At 40.9% G+C, this 26576-nt stretch overlaps 1 protein-coding gene across 1 annotated transcript in view; it reads right to left on the minus strand.

The window, feature by feature from the left end:
- The window catches only part of LOC137500466 (uncharacterized), a 196848-nt gene that overhangs the window by 155631 nt on the left and 14641 nt on the right, over positions 1-26576 (minus strand). Inside the window, exon 2 of the mRNA XM_068227363.1 lies at positions 23672-23827. Within this exon, the coding sequence (XP_068083464.1) occupies positions 23672-23827 (156 nt within the window). The remainder of the gene's footprint in view (positions 1-23671; positions 23828-26576) is intronic.

Genomic DNA, 26576 nt, shown 5'->3' on the forward strand with positions numbered 1-26576 from the left:
GATTCCCACCTCAGCCATTCTCTAAGTGCTTTCCGTGGTTTCCCACTTCTCCTGCAGGCAAATGCCGGGATGGTACCTAACTTAAAGCCACGCCCGCTTATTTCCATCTTCCTTGTCTATTCCTTCCAATCCCTCCCCCTCCCACAAGGCCCATGTTCAGTATAATAGGTCTGGCCGCTTGAAGGAGGTACTGGTCCTCCTCCTCAATTGTATCCCCGGGCAAATATCTCACGCTCCTGGACACTGTCCTTGAGGTGGTAGAGGTGGTATCCCTTGCTGAGTCCGAGGGAAAAACCAATTCTGAACATTAAATAGATTAAAAATGTAAATATGATATTCAAATTAACATTGGAACATAAAGAACTTCGGGTAGTAAGTTAAGAAGGAGTGGGACCGGTAATAACAAATATAAGGAGACCAGCTTCCTTTCTCGTGTAACATATACTGTAAGGCTTAAATGTAGGCCTATTGTCCTACATTTGCCCGACCTTCCATATAATGCAGGCTGGCTACTGTAAAACGCTTCCTAACATTACCGTCCACGAACCTGCTACGCCTGCGTAGCAGGGGGAGAGGTGATACTCCCACGTGGCGCGTCCCAGATGGCGGATAGGGGGGTCCTAACCGGCTTGCTGGTGGACTTGAGGGAAATAAAATACCTCTCGCGCACCAATCACACTACCCCCTGCGGGTGGAGGACGCACATGCAGAATACACCCGCGGTATCCCCTGCCTGTCGTAAGAGGCGACTACAAGGGGCGACCAAGGGATGATTGAATTAGAACCATGAACCTACTCTTGATTCGTACCATCATGCGGGGAACACCATGGGTTGCATGTACTTGCGAGTAGTATCACTAAATTGGTACGAAATAGGTTTGTGATTAGTTGCAGTAAAACCGGGCGAGTTGGCCGTGCGCGTAGAGGCGCGCGGCTGTGAGCTTGCATCCGGGAGATAGTAGGTTCGAATCCCACTATCGGCAGCCCTGAAAATGGTTTTCCGTGGTTTCCCATTTTCACACCAGGCAAATGCTGGGGCTGTACCTTAATTAAGGCCACGGCCGCTTCCTTCCATCTCCTAGGCCTTTCCTATCCCATCGTCGCCATAAGACCTATCTGTGTCGGTGCGACGTAAAGCCTCTAGCAAAAAAAAAAAATTGCAGTAAAAAGCCTGGCCTGGTGGATTCCAGTACACGTGCGTTGTACCCATGTGAGCAACACCGCGGGTCTGTGTTGCCTATGATTGGTATCCAGTATGTGAGGAACACCACGGGAATGCCGGCGCTCGTGATGAGTACACCTTGATGAGGAGCCTAATCGGTTTGCATCGGCTGCGAGTGGTGCCATTGTGTGAGAAACACCATAGGTCTAAGTTATCTGTACGAGGTACAATACTTGTGAGCAGTACCATAATGTTTGGGACACCGTGAGTTTACGCTACCTTTGATTAGTACCGCAGCTTGAGAAATATCATGGTTCCCCTTTACTAGCGATAAGTGCCATTATACGAGATCGTTGACATAGATATTGGCCCATTTAGACAAGCATCATCGATTCAGGGTTGGGCTTTGTAAGCAGTCCCTTAGTCAGTAATATTGTTTCTGGGAATGTGAGGCATTGCGCGTCTTATCCACTGATTGCTTTAAATTCATATTCATCAGTTCATTCCTCATTATCACGTTTTGGGCTGGTCAGTGGATACTTTTTTTTTATTCTTTGTAATTGTCACCACATTTCGTCTCATTTCGTACCATACGGGCCGATGACCTTCGATGTCAGGACCCTTAAAACAACAAGCATCATCATCATCATCGATTGTGAACTCATGTACAGTATTTTGGTAAGATTGGAAATCATCATGCTTTCCAGATGTTTTCTGAAAGTTTCTATGTCAAGAATTTTCATTGCGGTACGTGATAAAGTAATAGCTTATACTGTTATAAAATTAAGCCATTGCCATTGTAAAAAAAGGAGTGTTTTTTGGACTGGCAGGTCAGACTAACTATGTGAGGTGCACTTGGTCCCCTGATATCAGTTCTATGCCTAATAGCATCTGAACGATCTGTTTGTGAATGCTAGTAGCCATATTTTGTACTCTGTGTGAGGTATTAAGTCTGACAGAACATATCCCTTGGTTGAGCTCATAGTTTTATGCAGTTTGGAGTTGTCAATGGTTTTAACATCGGTGAGTACTCGCGGCGATCACCTTACCGTGGTACAATCCTTACGGATTGCGTCATTAGACCAGTGGCTCCGTATGGAATCGAGTGTTCGCCAGTCACAAGAAGACACGTTCAACATCTGCATGTCATGGAGATGAAGATGCTTCGCTCGCCAATTGGACTCTCTAGACTGGTCCACGTCAGAAATGAGGATGTTCGAATGGCATTTGGTGTAACTCCAGTCGCTAAAGAAATGCGAGAGAAGCATTTGTGATGGTATAGTCACGTGCTAGGCAGAAACGGTTCTTCTGTTGCGAAAAGGGCATTCAACTTCAGTTCTGAGGGCCGCAGACCACGAGGGCGACCAAAGAAGCGTTGGCTCGACACTCTGCGGGAGGACATGCGTGTGGCGTAGATCTCTCCCGAAGATGCACAACCACGAACCTGCTACGCAGGCGTGGCAGGGGGAGAGGTGATACTTCCACCTGGCACGTCCCAGGTGGCGGATAGGGGGGTCCTAACCGGCTTGCCGGTGGACTTGAGGGAAATAAAATACCTCTCGCGGACCAAATACACACTCCCTGTGGGTGGGGGAGGCAGATGAAGAATTCACCCATGGTATCCCCTGCCTGTCGTAAGAGGCGACTAAAAGGAGCGACCAAGGCATGATCCAATTAGAACCATGAAACTACTTGTAATTAGTGCCATCACGCAGGGAAGACCATGGGTTGCTTTTGCTTGCGCGTAGTACCACTATATTAGATACGCAATAGGTTTGTTAGTAGCGACAGTGTGTGAATCAGGATGGGGATCCTGCAGTATCTGTGATTCGCACCCCTATATGAGCGACACGATGGTTCTGCCTTACCTATGCTCAGTTCCCACTCTGTGAGGAATTCCACGGGATAGTACGGGTCTCTGCGGTTAGTCCACTTTGTGCGGAACGCCATAGGTTTGCGTTGCCTTTATAGGTTTGCGTTGCCTGCAAATAGCGCCGCAATGTGCGAAACACCACAGGTCTGTGTTACATGTGCGCATTACACTACTGTACCTGTGAATAGTACCATAATGTGTGGAATACCGCGAGTCATTTTTCCTAGCGATAAACACCATTATGAGGGGCTGATGAGCTGGAGTTTGGACTCGTTTCGACTATACGCACAATCGATTCAGCATCGTACTATAGAAGCAGTCCCTTGGTCGGTAATACGATTGTTTGGTGCCAGCTTCTGTTCATGTGAGGCACTGTGGGTCGGATCCACTGATCGTTTTAAATTCATCTCTATCCATTCATTCATTCTTCGTCCTCATGCTTTCAATTCTGGTCAATGGAGGATTTTGGAATTTCTTTTCGTCTCATTTCGTACCATTAGAGCCCGATGTTAGGCCCCTTTAAACAACAAACATCAATCATTCTCAAATCGAAGATGCACAAGACCGCATCGAATGGAAAAAGAATTGCGGAACAGAAGATCCTGCAATTAAGCGGGATAATTGCCATAAAGAGGATGCAGAATAGAGTATTATTTATTTATTTATTTATTTATTTATTTATTTATTTATTTAATTTATTTATTGATACATACATACTCTTATTGGCAATGAATTCACGATCCACTGCGAATCAGCTAAAATGTTACTATTAACAGATTCAGTAATTTATTTGAGGTACTGTCCTAAATAAATATGACGTAAGTAATAGTTATTCCACTATATAAATATGATTTAGATAATGTCTTCATTTCAAACTTGCTTTAATATTGCGTATTTATCCGATTCTACCTTAACTGTATAAGATTGACGGGGTCTAAAATGGAAGACAGTGCTTATGCGAGTTATTGTTTAATGTATCCTGTTGCAGGACATGGGAACTAATGCACTTCACAAGTTCCAAACATAGCTCGCTTGCTATGTTTATTTTACATATCAGTGCACCGACACATAGAAGATAGCTGCAAATAATAGACACAACTGACAATCTTATCTGAACATACACGTTATATTAAGGTGGGGTCATACGTGTGGTTTTATTGCTGTGTATTTCTTTCCCAGATGTTAGTTCGTACGGGTGACGCACGGAAAGAAATTGAACACGTATTTCTCAGACTGAACAAAGTATAAATGGATACCGTCGAACATTTAGGGCAATTCAAAATGTCCATCCCTCAAAGTAATTTATAAAATTTCCCTATTAAATTACTCAAGGAACACTTTTCACATCATGTTTAAGTAATACGTACATATTTTTTCTCACACGTTTCTTTTAAAACGTATCAATTTTCTAAGCAACCTATTCAGTAGGCTGTAATTTCCACTGATTTGAGAGAAAGCTGCATTCCTTACAATTATAACGTTATTAGAATAATTACGGGGCCTATAGGGCGATATTTAGTGTGTAAAAATATTTTCTTGTGAGAAAATCCCTGTATTTAATTATATTCTTCTCAGTTTCTATCATATGACGTTTTTCGTTTATAGTATGGCCGGACGTACATTCGGTTAATTTATCTCTAAGGAGATAAAGTATTCGAACTCTCTTTCAACGAATAAGATAATAATATAATCTTATACAGAGTTTCATTGTCTGTTTTTTGGTGAAATATTCTATTACAATGAAATCGTTAGTGAAAAAGTTGCATTGCAAGCAAGTCAAAATTGGCTGATAAAATTCCGTACGCGTGCATCTGACATCTCAAGTTAAGTCCCATCTTGTTTCGTTAAGAGAGAAATAAATTATTTCCTTTCATAAATTTTCCTAATAATGCATTTTCAACATTTTCATTGGTATTTATGCCGACTTCCTATGAACAGGAATTTCATATAGAATGTTCATCTTTTGAACAATCTCTCTCTTTCTTAGCATTAATCCCGACTTGCAGGGTCTGCTGCTTTGCTACATCTCCTCCATTTCTGTCTGTCGTTGACATCTTCTGGTGTTAAGCCAACACTGTGCATGTCTGCCCTGATGTTGTCAGTCCATCTCTTTGCCGGTCTTCCTCGTGGTCTTATTTCTACACAGGGAATAGGGCACTGGAGAAAGTTTGTGGGGACAGTACTTTACGTTCCACTAACTAACTTGACGGTTTGTGGAGACGTCAAGGTGCCGGAATTTTGTCCTGTAGGTTCTTTAACGTTCCAGTAAATGTACTGACACGAGGTTGACGTATTTGAGCACCTTCAGATACCACCGGTCTGAGCCAGGACTAAACCTGCCAAGATGGGCGCAAAAGGCCAGCGCTCTACCGTCTGAGATACTGAGCCCGGCATTGTATTGTATTGCAGAAATTATCGTGGAAAAGTCATTCAGCCAGCTATATTTGGAACACACGCTGATCATACGAAGGCACATTAGATTATAAAAAATAATGACCAGCATTCAAAAATGACGAAATGAACGTTTTCGTCGAAGAGTATTAAGCAGTAATTTGGCATCGTTGAAAGGATTCAAAGGAGTAATTAGGGTGTTAACAGGATGAAAGTACAATTTGAACGGAGATTGGCAAGGAAATATGGAATGGTACGAGTTATATTCGTTCGAGTACTTTAAGCATTTGTAAAGTGCATTATTTACATTTTCCAAGTTGTTCTTATATCAGCTACATCACGGAGTAAGGATGCCAGTGTTTTAACTCGGAGCAAATGGTTAGGGTAAAGCCTTTGACATAGTCACACTCTGATAAAATGGATGCCGTACGTTTCCTTCCTTCATTTATACGAGTATAAAAATTTTATGAACCATGCAGGTTCGCAGTCCTCTTGTGCAAACAAGGCATGAAAGTATCGCAATAATAATAATAATAATAATAATAATAATAATAATAATAATAATAATAATAATAATAGTTTAACTATAAAAATGCATAGAATCAAGGGAGTTGATCTGGTAAATGACCGTCAACGCTAAGCCATTTCAGGGTTACGGTACGCTTGTTAAGAGAAGCGAAAACTGTGTTATCTTTAAGGTGAGGTATTAGACACTTGAACTTGTCTTGAGGTGTCAGCTATTGAGAAAACAAATATCGTGATTTATGAGCAAGGTGCAATAAACCTACCGCCAAACAGATAAGGTCGAGTTAATACATCTTCATCGCATGTCGCAAGAGAGGTGTGGATGTGGAAAGTAAATGATAAGATAGGAGGAAATCCAAGAATAACTCAGTTCAGAAGAAGATTCATTTCTCCCATCCTAACTTCTTCCTTCCCATTTCACATACCACAGAGTTCTTTAACATAGGATTGTCCAAAACGGCCACTAATGGCCGTCGTTCTCGTCTTGCCACGAGTCTGTGCCCACAGCTCCTCTTGCCCTAACTTCGGAGGTTAGTCCTCTCGTCACACGAGCTGTAAGCCGGAAGTGAGTACAGATTGACACTGTGTAAATATCGACTGCTTCTCAACCTGTAGATAAGAGTCAAATGGAATTTCCAACTTTACGTAAAAAAAAAAAATAATAAAAAAAGTCAGTGTATTCCTGTGCACAGTTGCAGGAAATATTAGACTAAACCTACACTGTGTTTAGTGTGAAAACAGAAAGAATACAATAAAAAGGAATTATAAAATAAAACATAAACATTTTAGCATATATGATGAAAAATAATAACTAGGCCTTGGATTTTAGGCAAAAACCTATCCTTTTCCTGAAGATATAACAAAAAATGAAGTTGTATTTACACGTTTCATGTAGGTATTTATAATGTTAAAAACGGTGGTCGTATAGCGCCTCCACGAACCTGCTACGCAGGCGTAGCAGGGGGAGAGGTGATACTCCCACGTGGTACGTCCCAGGTGGCGGATAGGGGGGTCCTAACCGGCTTGCCGGCGGACTTGAGGGAAATAAAATACCTCTCGCGGACCAAACACACACCCCCTGTGGGTGGGGGAGGCAGACGAATAATACACCCACGGTATCCCCTGCCTGTCGTGAGAGCCGACTAAAAGGGGCGACCAAGGGATGATTGTATTCGAACCATGCAACTACATGTGATTAGTACCACCACGCGGAGAACACCAAGGGTCGCTTTTACTTGTGCGTAGTACCACTATATTAAGTACGAAATAGGTTTGTGATTAGTAGCACACAGGAGCACCGCGCGGTCGGCTTTTGCAGTACCTGTGATTAGTACCACCATATGAGCGGGACCATGGGATGATAGCTATCATGGACCTGCCTTACCTGTGATTAGTACCCACTCTATGAGGAACACCACGGGATTGGGAGAGGTCCCTGTGGTTAGTACTCTTATGTGATGAACATCATAGGTTTGCGTTGCCTGTGAATGGCGCCGCAGAGTGAGAAAAACATAGGTCTGTATTAATGTCGAATTTCATAAGCTTTGAGTAGTACAATAATGTGTGGAATACCGCAAGTCTCTGCTACCATTGATTAGTACCGCCACAGGACAGATACCATGGTTCTACATTACTAGCGATAAGTATCATTCTGAGGGGCCTTTGACTTGTATTTTGGACCCATTTAGACACCAAGCATCCTCGATTTGCTTTTGGAAGTGGTCCCTTGGTCAGTAATACTATTAACTATGATAGTTTTTTGAGTCGGATCCACTGATTGTTTTAAATTCATGTTCATTCATTCATTCATTCATTCATTCATTCGTTCATTCATTCTTCATGACATTTTTTATTTTGGTCAGTGGATAATTTTGAACTTTTACTTTGTCGTTTCATTTCGTACCATTAGGGGCCGATGACCTCGATGTTAGGCCCCTTTAAACAACAATCATCATCATCATCATCATCGTATAGCGCCTAAAAATGCCTAAATTGACTTTAGAACCTATATTTGCTTACATTCCCATCATTCTTTCTTTTATTCCTAAATTGATTAAACATGCTTTTAATTCATTCCGAGAAACTACAATATTTGCAGACTCGTTTTCAGTATCTTGAAACAAAATCTTAAAAGCTAGAAGCGTAAACTACACTTCCAGGAAGTCCTCAAGAGCCTCCCGCAGTAAGCACGCCCGTAGTCTGTGTGTCAAGAGGCGGTAGACGGTGTCCAGTCACTTGATGGACACAAAAGTTTTCATTTCATTCTGTGAGAACATGTCAGTGTGTCCGTTTGTACAGGGTACGCATTTCTCCGCAAGTGTCAGCTTCCAAGTCGTCTGGAATTAAACAGTGATTTCAGCAGTATTTCCCATTTCACATCGGATGGTAAAATTATAATATATGACGTCTGCCGCAAAGAAGTGAGTGAAGTATGTATTATTTTTTCTCCCAAAGAGTTAATATCAACTTATCAAGATAAAAAGTTATATTTCAATTGAGAAATGCTTAATAAAATGCGCAAAATTAGAGCTGCCTAAAATATATTTTAGAACCTATTTCTTCATATTTGAGAACCTATTTTAGGCACCTAAACTTCCTTTTTTCTCACCTAAAATCCGAAGTGTGATAATAACTGTATTTATAAAACTGGAGTGGTAACATTCAATTTTACCGGGCGAGTTGGCCGTGCGCGTAGAGGCGCGCGGCTGTGAGCTTGCATCCGGGTGATAGTAGGTTCGAATCCCACTATCGGCAGCCCTGAAGATGGTTTTCCGTGGTTTCCCATTTTCACACCAGGCAAATGCTGGGGCTGTACCTTAATTAAGGCCACGGCCGCTTCCTTCCAACTCGTAGGCCTTTCCTATCCCATCGTCGCCGTAAGACCTATCTGTGTCGGTGCGACGTAAAGCCCCTAGCAAAAAAAAACATTCAATTTTATGTTTTAGTTTCACGCACAATACAGGATGGGATTTACGCTTATTATTATTATTATTATTATTATTATTATTATTATTATTATTATTATTAATTTAGGTATAAATGCACTTATGAGAGAAAAGTGATCACTAATCATTGTTATGTTTCTTTTTCCCGTGGTAAAGAGTATACAGTTTGCATTATTATATTATTATGATTTATGTATTTATTTATTTAAAAGTGATTAAGTTAGAGCTCTCTTACACTTCATCACATTATAACTTAAATAATAATCTTATTGACTTTACGTCCCATTAACTACTTTTACGGTTATCAGAGACTCGGAGGTGCCGGAATTTAGTCCGGCAGGGTTTCTTTTACGTGCCAGTAAATCTACCAACACGAAGCTGACGTATTTGACCACTTTCAAATACCACCAGACTGAGCCAGGATTGAACCTGCCAACTTGGGGTCAGAGGCCAGCGCCTCAAACGTTTGAGCCACTTAGCCCGTGTAACCTCATTAATGAATAGAGGTTACATAACTAAGGTGATAATGATAGTCGAGAAGTAGTTTTAACATTCAATCTGTAGCCAAAAAAAGCAGGAAATATGTTAACTCACAGACTACTGTAACTAGATTATTGAGGGTAATATGCTGATACTAAAGATAATAAAAACAACTCATAAAAAATATAGAACATTCAGAGCAGACCGATGGTCTACATGGCTTTGTGCGTCGTATTTCAGTATAGCAAGTCACATTATCAGAATTAACATTACTGAGTGGAGGAGCTAAAAGTCCCTAGATCTGAGACACTATGAGTGAAGAAATGAAACTTTGGAGAAAAATATGAGGTACCCTGAAATCTCGAATAACAGAAATCTTGAAGCTTGGGTGATATGAAATAATTTCAGAAGGATGTGTAAGACGGAGGAATAAAAAGCCGCCCAAGATATATTTTAGGATAAATTCTAGAGTAAAAGGAAGTAATTTGAACTCAAATCAAGGTCCCTTGTTTACCAAGCGCGTCATATTCATAGAATTAGTAAATAATACACTAGAGCAGGGCCTCTCAAACGCCCAAAATCTCACGCGTGCAAATCGAGGTGCAAGAGCTCCGTGCACTGTGCATCGGTCCCGCTCGGTTCGCCTCGGACCAACGCTTCATCTCTGGGCTACTCGGCTAAGCTCGGCTCAACTCGGCTCGGATGTGGAGCGCTACGGGGCAAGTGAGGAAGAGGCAGACAGGCGGAGTGAGCGAGACAGGCGTGGGGTAAGAGAGAGACAGCGCTATTGCTCCAAATCGAGGAGTGGGGGTCTGCACTCTGGTCAACCAAGCGAAGTCGTCTTTTGCACCGTGCACAGTGCATGCACCAGGCGCATACACTCTGAGAGGCCCTGCACTAGAGGTAGCAGCGGCGCGACCGTCTGCGAGAGAATCACTGTAGCGAGCGGAGCATGTAGAAATCGCAGTTTTTTTTGGCAAAACGCTCGCTCCGCCGTGCTAGGGGATTTTTAAAACTGTATGGATATTGCTATGGTTTACAATTCTTACATCGAAACTTTCTCAGAGACTACAGTATACTTGCGACGTTTCTCTCTAGTGGAAAGAAAGCCCAAAGAGAAGAAATGCAGGGCAAATGCTTGATACGAGAGGACGGTGTTCAACTGCAGTCAAGTAAACAAAATCAATTTACTGTTCATGTTAAGTCTTGTAACAACATACTTTAGAATGGGGATATGTATATTTCGCTATATTTTGTATAAATGTAATAAATGGACAGGACTTCGGCATAATTCTGCTCAACGACAGAAAATATTCCCTCTCACACGAAGCGAATATGCCAGTTTTTAGACTTAAAAGCGTTGGCGAGATTTTGGAGCAAAGTAGACAAAATATTGCCATCGCCGGTTAAGGAGCTGGCTTTCTGAGTCTATGTTGGCAGGATCGATCCGGTGATATTTTGTGCTCAAATATGTCAGCCTCGTGTCAAAAATTTGCCGGTACGTAAAGGAATTCCTGTGGGGGGAAAATGTCGGCACCTCGGCGCCTTCGAAAACCATAAAAGTAATTAGTGGGACGTAAAGCGAATAAATCATTATTATTATTTTTATTTTTATTACTATTATTATTATTTGAAAATCCACAACCTGTTTCCAGTCATTCGACAGTGTCAGGAATGGTATGAATGAAGCCCCATCTAGCGGCGAGGATACGAATTGTGCCGGCTGCCGAAGCCTGTCGCGCTCCTCTGGGGCAATGATTAATGGCTGAAAGAAGAAATGATATTGGAGAGTGTTGCTGGAATGAAATACGAGAGGAAAAACCGGAGTACCCGGAGGAAAACCTGTCCCACCTCCGCTTTGTCCAGCACAAATCTTACATGGAGTGACCTGGATTTGAACCACGGAACTCAGCGGTGAGAGGCCGGCGTGCTGTCGCCTGAGACATTGTCATTACTATCATCATCATCATCATCACTGTTTCCTAAACATTATTACAAATGGAAATACTACACTCGTTTGCGTATTCAGTCTATTATGGAGTTTTTTATTTAGTTTTTCGCGAAGTGTTTGGTTTGCTTTAAGATTTTAAGTTGTAAAATGACTTCCTTTAATGGAAATTTAGAGTGGTAAATGATATGATTGAAGAGAACTGAAAAAATCTTTACAAGAATATATTGTTTGTTTATAATTTGCTTTACGTCGCATCGACACAGATAGGTCCTACGCCGACGATGTGATAGGAAAGGGCTAGGAGTGGGAAGAAAGCGGCCGTGGCCTTAATTAAGGTACAAAAAACCACTCGCTCGGTGCCATGCACATTAGTGGCATTACAAGAAAGGAAACGAAATACACCTAACCTCTAAACACTGAATAATAATAATAATAATAATAATAATAATAATAATAATAATAATAATAATAAATGTCTACACTTATGTTTCCTAAAACATTAACTTCAGTCTCCATGGTAAAGTCCAAAGATTCTCATTCACGCCGACAGGGAAAGAAACCGTGAAGTCACCGTAAGTAGGCCAATCCACATGACGATAAGTGTTACACAAATTGTTATTTTATTGGCACGAAAATGAATTGCAAATAAACATACCTGTGAAATGATACGCCATTGCCCTTCATGAACTTACCTGTGCAGCCTTAAACTGCGCAGGAGACTGACATTTTCCTTAAGAGAAGTATAAGACTTCAATATATCGAGAAACTTTAGTAGTGACAGTGCCAAACAGCGCGCTCGTTCAACTTCGGACGCGACTGTAGCGCCAGTGCTACCTCTAGTGTATTATTTACTAACTCTACGGTCATTTTATTTCAGTTCCTAGGGATTTTGCCATCACAAAATAGAAGAAAAGTAGCACGAAACTAATTGATAAATACTCGGCGTTTGAAATTGTTCATCCAGTTTTATATGGTCATATAATCTGAGTTTGCATATCTAGAATTTTGGTTAACATAAGACATAATGATAAACCTATACATTCGGGGTTATAACCCCGGCCAGTCCACGTGGTAGTTTCCAAATGAAAATATTGTCTCCGAGGTTCGGATTCTACCTAAACCTGGATGTCCGACGGATATGATCACGATATCAACAGCTGCATAAAACTACAAGGTTGTCTCATTTCAAATAGTGTAAACACTTAGTTTGATCTTCGTTAGAAACATGAACATCAGACAGCAAGTTCTTGTCATATAGAAATAATTAGAAGTCCACAGTTCTTCAAAATCTGTGGATAGTTACGTCTACAGAGAAATTTTGACATACCAAGAGTTTTATGTGTAATATACGATTACGTAGACTGCCAGCATGAAATCACTCTGTACTCTGAAAGTGTCGGTATCCTCCATGGATAATCAGGGCATGCGAAGAATTACTCCATAAGCTGGAATAAATTAACGCTACACGTTTTATACTACATTCATAGAAATTGCAAGCTGTTCAGCTATTTTGTTGAAATGAATCCGATATTATAATATTTAATTTGAAACTCAGAATATAAATACAACGAAAACGCACAATTCTCGTTGACTTTGGTCCCAGTATGAATGGAAAAACATTCATCATGTGACTAAACGAAACAAATTGTCCGGCTCTATAGCTAAATTGTTAGCGTACTGGTCTTTCGTCCTTGATTCGATTCCCGGCTGTGTCGGTGGTTTTAACCTTCATTGGTTAATTCCGATAGTTCAGGGGCTGAGTGTGTGTTCCGTCTTCAGAATTAGAATTTATTATAGTTAGGGCCCCCATTCTCACAGACACGCAGGTCGCCTCTCTGGTGTCAGCTTGAAAGATCTGCGCCAGGCCTCTTTGGACGGCATATTATTATTATTATTATTATTATTATTTAAAAAAATTAACGAACCTCCTCAGTTATAACATCACTAATTGCAGCCTTCAATGCAGTCACATAAGTCAATAACGTGTTGGTCCTCCACGAACTCTGGGGCACACTTGAATGAGACGAAGCATGTTCTGTACCAAATCATGAATATTTCTTGTGACAAGCGGTCTCACTCATCGATGACAGCACCTTTTAGGGACTGAAAAGTTGGTAGTGGATGCTGAAGGTTGGAAATTGCTCTTTTATGAAAGGTCCGCACATGCTCTTTTGCAGTTCATGTCGGAGAAAGGCGCTGGCCAGTCCATTCCACGGATCCCACATTCCTCTAGGTATCCATTCAGAGCTGCTACGCGATGTGAACGGTCGTTATCGTCCTGTAGACTAAACCCATTTCCTACAGTCTCTGAAAAACTGGAGAATGTTATATTCATACACTGCAGTCGACATGTTTCCTAGAATGTGAACCAGTGGTGTATGACGACTGAACATGGTTCCTGCCGAGAATAGTGCTGAATCTCCAAGCTGCTTATGCCATTCCTATGAGAATGATTCATTGTAACGTGCCACTCTTGCCATCCGTATGCGCAGAGAGTTGTCATAATTTATGAAGTAAGTCAATTCGCATTTAATCAGTGAACAACGTTCTGGACCATTAATCTCGTGTCCAAGTCTGATGTATTCTAGCCCATCCAACGCGAGCCACCTTGTGATGTTATTGAAGTGGAGGAGTCCTGGGGATTCTTCTTGAAGACAGTCTCCAATCATGGAGTCTTTCGCGCACAGTTTGGGTTCTTACAGTAGCTCCTGTAGCGTCTCAAAGCTCGTGCCATAGAGTAGTAGCCGTGCATGTAGAGTATCTACTGCAACTACAGATATGCGTATGTACCTGTCTTGAGCTGCTGTTGATTTGCGTGGATGGTACGCGCAATATCGATATGCTAGTGATTGGGTGTATTGTACCTTTTTCCACAACCTGGAGACAGCACTTTTATTCATGTGAACACTGATGGCAACGTTAACTTTCCTCAAGTTCTGTTGCATCAAAATAATGATTTTATTGCGATCTACTATGGCGAGGCATTTCAGTACACAGTGCATTGAAGCGAGGCACACTGACAAATTTGCTTGTAAGCCCCCACGGTTGTAGTGTACTGGAGTTGTTTACCAGTCGTGAGTTGAATGCACCTAGGTGTGAATAGAGTAGGGTTGTCATGATTTAAATAACGTAAATTCCCATCTAACTCAAATGAAACATAAATATTAGACATTGGTGGGTAAACTGTAAAATTTTGTAATTGTTTATTATGGGTGTAATTAACTTCGAAAACTGGGTGGCATGGAGGGTCGCTAATTGCCCATCCACTGTTGTTCTTTATACATACGCCATAAGAGCAGCGCAATTGGTTAGGCGTTCATCTTGCCTGATCATTGTATTGAGATCGAATCCCGCTACAGTCGAATGGTACGTAAAGCTGCTAAAACGCCGCACCTGTTTGTTTGTGGTCTTACTGACACTTGCTGGTCAAAATTCTTCAAGTCTAGGACGTCTTAAGAAAGATACTGTTTGAAGGCTACTTAAACCCATAGGTACAGTATTACTTCCATTACTATGTATACTGGAAGAGTTACAGGTATCCCATTACTCCACCTGAGTAGCCATCACTGTGACTTTGCAATCATAAGCGTACTGCCATTTCAAATCACTTGTAAATCAAATCTTACCGAGGTTCTATCCACGTTGAATGTCGTTTTCTTATCGGCTCGCTAAGTACAGCGAGTTATCTCAATAACATGTGTAATGATATTTACTTATAAAGATAATGATTTACGCCAGTTTGTCTACTTTGTTATTTAGTGGAGCACATCACCGTAATGATGGGAAGAAATATCATTCAGTGGTCAAGTGTTAATGATCCGAGTAGCTGTTGCAGCTCAGAGCTAAGCAGTGCAATGATTCTAGTTCGATCCTCGACGACTTCGTCGACGGTGGTAATGCTAGGGCATAAATAGACCACTAAATTCTCCAGTATTTCCCGATGTGGATCAGTGGTAGTGTATCGGCCTTTAATTCCCAAGATAGCGGCTTCAAACCCGGTATAGGTGTCAGATTTTTGAAGGGTGGGGATAAAAGTCCATTCGTCTTTTAGCCTGTAAAATATATCTGGTGACACATTTAGTGTTTACGCGACAAAATTAATTAAAATATCAGCCACAGACACCCAAGAGAGATTCGATGTACTCTATCATCTAGTAGACCTAGAGTAAAATAATAATAATAATAATAATAATAATAATAATAATAATAATAATAATAATAATAATAATAATAATGCCAGTGTCCAGTATTTGGGAGATAGTGGGTTCGAACCCATCTGTCGGTAGCCCTGAAGATGGTTTTCCGTGGTTTCCCATTTTCACACCAGGCAAATGCTGGGGCTGTACCTAATTAAGGCCACGGCCGCTACCTTCCCACTTCTAGCCCCTTCCTGTCCTATCGTCGCCATAAGACCTCCCTGTGTCGGTGCGACGTAAAGCAACTTGCAAAATAATAATAATAATAATAATAATAATAATAATAATAATAATAATAATAATAATAATAATAATAATAGTTTCGTATCGGCCCACGAAGGTCCAAGTTATTTCAGCTATCTCCTATGGGCTTTGATCTTTGCCTAGTGCTTCTTCATTTGTACCAGTTGTGCTCTTTTCTTTCACTGCCCACGTCTTTTCCGTCTTCAACTTTGGCCTTTCTTGAAAACCCTGGTGGTCATACTTTTTAGTTCACTCCTGAGTGAGTTCCGTGCTTGTATATCTCCATAAGAAAACCCCCATCTTCTGTAGGTCCCTTTTCACCTCCTAAATCACGTTTGCTGGGTCTTTTTAACTTTAAAATATCGAGCTGGATAGCTGCAGTCGCTCAAGTGCGGCCAGTATCCAGTAATCGGGAGATAGTGGGTTCGAGCTCCACTGTCGGCACCCCTGAAGATGGTTTTCCGTGGTTTCCCATTTTCACACCAGGCAAATGTCGGGGATGAACCTTAATTTAAGGCCACGGCCGATCCTTCCAATTCCTAGGCCTTTCCTATCCCATCGTCGCCATAATACCTATCTGTATCGGTGCGACGTAAAGCAAATACCAAAAAAAAAAAGAAACTTTTAAATAGGTAAAGTTCCGGTTCGATAATCGTGTTATTATTATTCCTCCAGTAAGGGCAAGAACAATTTTCTTCTTTCCATAGAACTCAGTCTGCGAAGTTTGCTCCCTCGAGGTAGCAGATCCGCCCAGATCCTCTGGTATTGGGTTCATTCCCAGTAGAATTAGCCAAATATTTCAAGGGTGGAAGAACGTTCACTCTGCACTCCATGTCGCACGATATCGGCATGGAAAAAATTCTGATGACACACAATCATGGTATCATGCGACATCATTAATTCTTCTTCTTCTTCTTCTACCGCTTTTCCCACATCTGTCGGGTCGACGGTGCGATTTGTGTCGAACAAGTCGATTTGGCCATGTTTACGGCCGGATGCCCTTCCTGACTCCAACCCTGTAGGGACGGATGTGATCACTAATGCGTGTTTCTGAGGTGTTTGGTAATATAGATTGTTGTCTGAATATGAAGAGGATGGTTTTGGAAGAAGCACAAACACCCAGTCCCCGAGCCAGAAGAATTGATCAGACGCCATTAAAATTCCCGACCCTGTCGAGAATCGAACCTGGGACCCTCTGAACCGAAGGCCTCAACGCTGACTACTCAGCCAATGATACCCGACATCATTCACTAATAATACTCGGAAATAGTTCGCTAAACAGAGTCCCAGAAATACTTAGAATGCACTTTGTGTAAGAAACATTATCTTCAAGAAAAACAAAATTCATTAACGCTATAGGCCTAATTTGTTACTAACATATAAACGGAAATCGTGGCACTGCCGCTCTGACGGACCTGGTAAACCAAAGGACCGCTTTTCAGGCCTGCAAATTACTGGGTGACGCATGGTCAGCGCGACGAATCTCGATCGTTATTCTGGGTTTCTAGACCGGGACCGCTGTCTCACCGTCAGTTAGCTTCTCAATGGTTCTCACGTAGGTTGAGTGGTCCTTAAGCCAGACCCACAAATTCAGGTAAAAATCGTCGATCTGCCCAGGAATTAAATCCGAGGCCTCCTGATAAGACACAGATTTGCTACCGCTAGACCGGGGCCGGCTTATTATAATTTTACAAACTTCAAACATAATGAAAAAATAAAACATTTCGTATCCAGCAATTAATTGTGTTGTAAATCATTTTGTGGCTTGATTCAAAAAGGGCCAATGCAGAAATCGTGTTTTCGAACTATAAGCATTTGATTATAAACTGTCCAAACTATGTTTTCCAACAACTAATTTTAAATACGTTTACAATTTCTTCCTGGAAATCAACTGATTAAGTACTACAATTTTCTATCATATTCTTTAAAAATTGCCATTTCAGTATCCGTTGTCGGTAATGAAACATTATTGGCAAGGGCTTATTTAATTAAATTTCTACGGTTCGTTTAATCTTAATCAGAGATGTTGGCCCTTAAACATGTTTTGGGCCAGGGTAACCCAGTTTTGTGTCTTACTATCTCAACTTCTATAAAAATAGTGACATTGACCTTTTTAGAACCAAGCTACAGAATTAACAGCATTAATTCCGATTCATTTCCTGGCTCCGAAAATGTCTCTAACAAGTCAATTTTAATATTTTCTCAATATTTCCCGTAGAGTTTTGTATATATGAAAAAATTAAAATCCGCAGCCTGCTTCCAGTTATTTGGCCGAGTCAGGAAAGGAATTAATGAAGCCTCCATCTAGCGGCATGGATATGAATTGTGCCGGCTGCCGAAGCCTGTCGCACTCCTCTGGAGCAATGATCAGTCATTGACAAATGAAATGAAATGATATTGGAGAGTACTTCATGAATGAAAGATGGCAGGGAAATTCGGAGTACCCGGAGAAAAACCTGTCCCGCCTCTGCTTTGTCCAGCATACATCTCACATGGAGTGACCAGGATTTGAACCACGGAATCCAGCAGTGAAAGGCCGGCGCGCTGCCGCCTGAGTCACAGAGACCTAATTTTGCATACATATAATGTATATTTCTAGTGTTTGTGAAATGGGGTTTTCTTGTATCTACACTTCAGTTAGAAGTCTTCCTTTGATATTTTATTGTTTCAAGAGTTTCCAGTGAAATTATCTTATACGACAGTTACATATTCAATTGGCAACCCAAAATAAATGTGAAATGTGTTGATCAACGGAAACATGTGAATAATTTCGAGAATTATTTACATGTCCTTGTAGATGTGGTTGCCTTGTACTTAAAATCTGTGGATTAAGTTACAACGAATCTTATCTTTTACACAGAATGTGAGGAACATGCCAATCCCTTTCATAGTTATTTTATCAGTTTTACAACCAGGATTTCGCTTGAAACTTCAGGGCAATAAAAGAGGCGGCAAGTTGAAAGGCTTTAATCTCGGCAGATCCAAGCTTCGAGGTAGATAAGGTAGTCTTGTTCAGTTTAAAGAAAGAATGATGGGATCGGGAGATTAGGCACCTAAAAGTACGTAAATTCAGAGGAGTTTTATTTCTTAACTGAGGTAAACGCTACTCACAAAGCCCATTCTAATGTCTTTAACACATCACCTAAGACTCATTCATTCTTGTTCTCTTCCTTTCTCCTTTCCGTAAATGCAGTTGACACCAAAAGTCTTCTTAATAATTGATAAATGCTGTTGATACTTCGTATGAGGGGCTTGAGACATCGCGTTCATCAACCTCGATCATTAATGTTTATGTTGCCTTTTTGAAAATAATATTTCAAGCGCAAACGGTGTATACTTATACAGGGAGTTTCAGAAAGAATAATAAATATTTAGGGGAGCAGTAGTATGACATAATTCAACTACAAATGGCCATATAAACATGCATACAACGTGCAATAGGTACTTGAAATTACAACTACTTGTATGGTAACAATATAACAAAAAAAATGTTAAAGGAACACAAATGATTTATTGGTACAGGAACCTTACATGCTGTGGAACAGTTCACCGCAAATTAATTATCGATGCATAAACCTACATCGTTTGGAAAAGCCCACATGTTTAAAAGTCCCACCACCGTCTTCAATGTCTTTTTCAGCTCACTTGGCAATAGTACGTGGTGCTAGTCGTACGTGATCTTGGAGTTATTTTATGAGGACAGAGCTGTACCTAAATATAGCAACCAATTCGTCTCTTGTGATTAGTTTTTCTCCGTAGGTTTCGCTTTTCATCCATCCACCACGAACCTGCTACGCAGGCGTAGCAGGGGGATTGGTGATACTCCCACGTGGCGCGTCCCAGGTGGCGGATAGGGGGGTCCTAACCGGCTTGCCGGCGGACTTGAGGGAAATAAAATACCTCTCGCGGACCAAACACACACCCCCTGTGGGTGGGGGAGGCAGACGAATAATACACCCACGGTATCCCCTGCCTGTCGTGAGAGACGACTAAAAGGGGCGACCAAGGGATGATCGGATTAGAACCATGAAACTACTTGTCATTAGTACCACCACGCGGGGAACACCATGGGTCGTTATTACTTGCGCGTAGTACCACTATGTTAGGTACCAAATAGGTTTGTGATTAGTAGCAATCAGGAGCACCGTGCGGTCAGGCTTTTACGGTACCTGTGATTAGTAGCACTATATGAGCGACACCAGGGTTCTGGCTTGCCTATGATTAGTACCCACTATATAAGGAACACCACGGGATAGTACGAGTCCCTGTGGTTAGTACACGTATGTGATGAAAACCATAGGCTTGCGTTGCCTGTAAATGGCGCCGCTATGTGTGAAACACCATAGGTCTATATTACCTGTGCGAATTTCATTACCACCCACTTCGGGTGGGGGACGCACATGTAGAATACACCCGCGGTATCCCCTGCCTGTCGTAAGAGGCGACTAAAAGGGGCGACCAAGGGCTGACTGAATTAGAACCATGCAAGTAATTTTGAATCGTACCATCACGCGGGGAACACCATAGGTTGCCTCTACTTGCGAGTAGTACCACTAAATTCGGTACGAAATAGGTTTGTGATTAGTAGCAGTTAAAGCCTGGCCTGGTGGATTCCAGTACCCGTGCGTCGTACCCATGTGTGCAACACCGCGGGTCTGGGCGTAGCCTGTGAGTTGTACCACTATATGAGCAGCACCGTGGGTCTGCGTTGCCTGTGATTAGTACCCACTATGTGAGGAACACCAGGGGAATACCGGCGCCCGTGTTTAGTACACCTAGGTGGGGAACCGTCTCGGTTTGCGTTGACTCTGAGTTGGGCCATTGTGTGAGACACACCATAGGTCTGCGTTACTTGTACGTATTGCAATACTTGTGAGTAGTACCATCTTTTGTGGAACACCGTGAGTCTTCGCTACTTCTGATTAATACCCCAACATGACACATACCATGGTTCTATTTTACTCGCGACATGTACCATTCTGTGGGGCCTTAGACGTGGATTATGCACCCTCTTTAGACACCAAGCATCATTGTGCTTTATAAGTGGTTCCTTGGTCGGTAATAATGTTATTTTCGATCTGTATTGAGTCCTATCCACTGGTTTTTGTTTGTTTGTTTTGTGTTTTGTTGTGTTCCTGTCCATCCATTCATTCTTCATGCCATATTTTCTTTTTCTTTTGGTCAGTGGATGCCTTTGCAATTTTTGTTCTTTCATTTCGTACCATTAGGGGCCGATGACCTTTGATGTTAGGCCCCTTAAAACAACAAGGATCATCATCATCATCAATTTCATTACCTGTGAGTAGTACCATAATGTGTGGAATACCGCGAGTCTACGATACTATTGATTAGTACCGCACCATGTCAAATACCATGGTTCTACTTTCCAAGCGATAAGTACCATTATGAGAGTGCGATGACCTATATTTTGGACCCCTTTAGCTTGCAAGCATCATCGATTTAGTATTGAGCTATAGAAGCAGCCCCTTGGTCAGTATTACTATTGTTTTCCGTCAGTTTCTGAGACTGAGGCATTGCGGGTCGTCTCCACTTACTGTTTTTAACTTCATATCCATCCGTACATTTTTTCGTCCTCACGTTTTTAATTCTGGTCAGTGGAGGATTTTGTGTGTATTTTTATTTTGTCATTACATTTCGTCTCATTTCGTACCATTAGGGGCCGATGACCTCGATGTTAGGCCCCGTAAAACAGCAAGCATCATCATCATCATCATCCATCCACAAATACTGAAATATAATAGTGTAAGGCTTGGTAACAGCGGTACCTAACCGCAGTTGATCTACTGTCCGCGAAACTTTTAGTGATACTTCTGCTCCCTAGTGCTGAATCGGTAGACCTCGGTTATCTTCGAGATTCGTATTGGCAACCTTTGACACAAGAAATGTGAAACGATTATGCATCCCCGTGAGACATCTGGTGGTATAATTGCAACACTTTAAATACTGTTGTTAATTTCACGCAGCAAAGAGGTTAAGCTTGAACATGAATGACGAAAATCAAAGTACATCACAGGAACAATCTAGGACTCCTACACCGAAACGGCGGTTTAGAAAATTCATATCGATCGATCATACTATCGATTGAATTCAGATTTCATTTCCATTCAGTTGGCAGTATTACCCGTTGTAGCTTCCTCCTTACTCCTCACCTCCGTAAAACGAAGTGTCACTAAAAGTTTTTAGCCTCCGTAACTCCGGTGGCAACGCACCGGTCTCTAACCGCTGGGTTCCGTGGTTAAAATCCAAGTCACTCCATGTGAGATTTGTGCTGGATAAAGCGGAGGCGGGACAGGTTTTTCTCCGGCTACTCAGGTTTTCCCTGTCATCTTTCATTCCAGCAACACACTCCACTATCATTTGATTTCATATGTCAGTCATTAAGAATTTCCCTAGAGGAGTGTGGCGGGTTTCGGCAGTCGGCACAATTCCTATCCTCGCCGCTACGTGGGGGATTATTTCATTCCATTCTTGACCTGGTCAGATGACTATAAACAGGCCGTGGATTTTCATTTTCACCAAAACATTCGCGGATAGTATATTCCCGGGAACGTTAGACGTTCCAGAGGACGTAAGTTTGTGCATCAGTAAATGCATCACCGAGTCATTTGTATATCCCTACATTATTTTAAAAGGTTGTGCGTATGCGTGCCATACACACGGCTGGAATTCAACACAGATTGCTAATTGGTCACATGTTTAAATGGCCTTTATTACTTGTACTACTGCCTCCTCCCATATTTATTCTTCTTTTTTAAATACTCCACATACCAAATGGTACCTCAGTGTTTGGCAAGTTTTGTCTTCACTAGAATCGATATTCAGTGGGGGTCTACGGGATTTCTTCGAGATTTTCATTGTAACATCCTAAGGGAAAGGTATTTTGATTTTCAGTTGGTAGATAGTATTTGGAAATTTGTAATTTATATTTCAAACATTTCTGGTAATTTGAGGCATTTACACACTCCTGGCCTTTGAAGTCTAACGGTGGAAGAATGTCTTCGGGTGCATATTTATTTGAAAGTTTGTCATGCATTCAACATAAAATATAACTTGATAACTAGAAATATGGAAATGATTTATATTCAAACCTTGTTTTAACTAAATACTGCATAATATTTCTTATTACATGCATTTTCTGAATGCTTGGGTGAATGTGAGACTGAATGATGTACATAAATATTTCCCGTGACTTTGGACCACAATAGTCATACAGCTAAATTTGTTCAGTGAAGTCCGGCTCCATGGCTAAATGGTTAGCTCCCTGGCCTTTGGTCACAGGGGTTCCGGGTTCGATTCCCGGCAGGGTCGGGAATTTTAACCATCATCGGTAAAATTCGCTGGCACGGGGACTGGATGTATGTGTCGTCTTCATCATAATTTCATCCTCATCACGACGCGCAGGTCACCTACAGGCGTGAAATCAAAAGACGTGCACATGGCGAGCCGAACATGTCCTCGGACACTCCCGGCACTAAAAGCCATACGCCATTTCATTTCATTTGTTCACTGAACGGTATTCACAGTTCATTATTTTAGACCTCTTCGTGTAGGTAAATCAGGACAATATAATCTCTTTTAAAGAATATTTCCACAACTACTTTTCTTGGAAATTCGACTAGTTTTGAGAAGATATTTATGATGAAATGAAGAAAGAGGAACAAATGCTCTAATAATAATAATAATAATAATACTAATAATAATAATAATAATAATAATAATAATAATAATAATAATAATAATAACAGGATTTCTTATTTAAACAAGTACTTTTTGGTTCAAGTGTACTACCCATGGAACTCAAGCTACTTGCTAAAATGTCTAATTCAATGTCAAGATTGTTGTTTAGCAGAGAATTGCAGTGTGTTGGTTACTGACGTTACTCACCTCTGTCTTTGAGCTCGGGTGCCGGATGAAGAGGCGAATACCTCGGTAGCACAGGCAGTAGAGGACCTCCCCATAGCCGACTACAGTAGGTGGTAAAACCCAGCCCCGGTGGACCGGGGAGGGTTGGTACCTGTTGTAGAGCTCCACCGCGGGAAACTGAAACAAGAAAATTTACAGTAAGATGCAGATGAATACATAATTTTATCATAATTATTTTATTATTCTCTAAATATACTTCGCTTCTACACCCCGATATCGAAGGTCACAATTGACTTCCTGCGTATCGTACTTGTTCAAACACTCGTCTAGTATATTTAAAGTTTCCCATTTTCACACCGGGCAAATGCTGGGGCTGTTCCTTAATTTAGACCACGGCTGCTTCCTTCACACTGCTAGACCTTTCCTATCCCATCGTCGCCATAAGACATATCTGTGTCGGTGCGACGTAAAGCAACTTGTCTTACATTTAAAGTTGCGGAGTCAAATCCTGGCTCGGTCTTTCGTCATTCAACAGTGCTTCAATATGAGACCGGGACGTATTGTTTACTGGCATTTCTAGATAGGATAATGACACTCCACCTTACCCTTTGACCGATATTATTGAATGATGTTCTTTGCTTTACGTCCCACTAACTACTTTTAAGAGTTTTGGAGACGCCGATTTGCCGGAATTTAGTACCGCAGGAGTTCTTTTTCCATGCCGGTAAATCTATCTCCACAAGGCTGACGTATTTGAGCACCTTCAAATGCCACCGGACTGAGCCAGGATCGAACCTGCCAAGTTGGAGTCAGATGCCAGCACCTCCACCGTCTGAGCCACTCAGCCCGACTCGATATTATTTAAATGAATATTATTATTACTACTACCACCATTCATAATAATAATAATAATAATAATAATAATAATAATAATAATAATAATAGTAATAATAATAATAATAATATGTACAATACATGTCATTTTATTTATTTATTTATTTATTTATTTATTTATTTATTTCTTCTTCTTCTTCTTCGCTTAGGCCTACGATGGACCACGTGGTTCTTAACTCTGGTGAGCCCTTTTCTTCCTCTTAGCCCAGTATTCCTTCATTCTAGCGCTATGGATGTCTTTTCTTTCTTGAGTCCATTTCATTCCTATTCCTGGACGCAGTGATTTAGTTGTTAGTGACTGGAGAGAGTCAGATGTCTTAACTAACTTTCTGAATTTATTTATTTATTTATTTATTTATTTAAACATATACCACCAACAGAAGCATTCTCCATTTACAGGTGGATTTTATAAAACATAATGCACATTATAAAAAACAGAATTTGTGAAAAGTAACAAAAGTATATTCAAAATACGAAAAAATTAAGAGAAAGGGAAAAAACAAACATGAAAATACAATAAGTTCAGTAGACGGTGAGCTTGTTGTTTACACCATCGTATGTATTATAAATATTATTATACAGAAATACAATTTTCTAACATAATATTTTAACAAAAACCTGTTATATCCGTTTTATTTACACTAACTAAATTATAACATATTCTGATAAAAATCAAATATTGTATCTGTGTAAAACTACAGTTTCCACCTGATGCAAGAAGTCTCTAAGAATCATTTTAAAATGAATTCTATGATTACATGCAGCAATTTTATTAGAAATATTACACTTTCTAAGTAATGGAGAATATTTTTCGTTGACTGTTTTAGAGTGTTAACAATAAATCGTTTGTCTTGTCCGTAAATTCGTACTGTTCACGTTAGAGTTCACTCTACTTTACCTTCTTTGTGCCTAGTGTGAGCGAGAAAATCAGTGATTTATTTATGTACTTTACACCAATGTGACCTGGATTTCATCCTGAAAAATACAGGGCAGGTTTTTCGAAATGAAAACCGTACGTCTTGTGTCTTATGTATCCCATACTGTTACTGTCCTGATCGACGTCGGCCTCCGTCAGATATATTCTCCATTGCTCGCATGCTGCCTGAGCGGACCAAGAAGCAGCCCACAGATCCACGGAGAAAGTTCTTGACTGGTCGGGAATTGAACTCGAGGCCTCCGTGTAAGAGACACAGTCAGTACCCCTAGATTACGGGGCCAGCTCCTGTGGCTTATACCTCACATTATTTGCCACGTAAAATCGTAACCTTGTATTGGTCTTTAAAGAAGGGAAATATTGTTGAGTTTTTAATTCTATATTTTTCCCCTTTTCAGTGAATAACAAAACTTGTGCATCATTTGAAACATGTCTCTTCTTTTAAGAAAAAAAAAAAATTTCTGAAGATTGGCTACGAGATAAATCCTTGAAGCTATATTTAATTTTGAGTCAAACTGTATGTTTTATATAGGCCTGTAGGATTTTGCTTCTAAATTTGAACCTAAACAATTTTTGAATATGTATAATCCAGAATAATTTTGAACATTTATTTTGATTTGTCTCTCCAGACGTTTCCTAGTAGACGCTGCTGTTTCACATTGACATCATCAAAAGAAAATGTCTTATTTAATCATCTCTATCTAACCGCACCCTGCTCGATTTTAAATCTTCTTCACACACAGTCTCGTTTCCGTTCCGTATGAAAGCCACGTACAAAAGCTACTCAGTGGTATCAAGATTGATCGGAATTGCCGGCTCCCCTAATTCCAGGAAACCCTATCCCAGGGGATTCCCCTTTTGCAGCTCATCCACCATAAGCCTATCTGTGTCCTTAATAAATTAACCAGTAACCTGAGAACATACAGACAAAAGCTACCGATTGTTTGCAGCCTCAATATTTGTATTTGTAGAGTGCGTGCGAGACCTAAAGGATCGATTTAATCTGGCCGCACCATTAATTTACAAGTTCTGCTGGGCTCTTCCACACAGTGCCAAGGAGGTTAACATTGTTCACGATTTCTCACATAATTATGATTT

The sequence above is a fragment of the Anabrus simplex genome, chromosome 4 (assembly GCF_040414725.1).
Source record: "Anabrus simplex isolate iqAnaSimp1 chromosome 4, ASM4041472v1, whole genome shotgun sequence".
Taxonomy (NCBI): domain Eukaryota; kingdom Metazoa; phylum Arthropoda; class Insecta; order Orthoptera; family Tettigoniidae; genus Anabrus; species Anabrus simplex.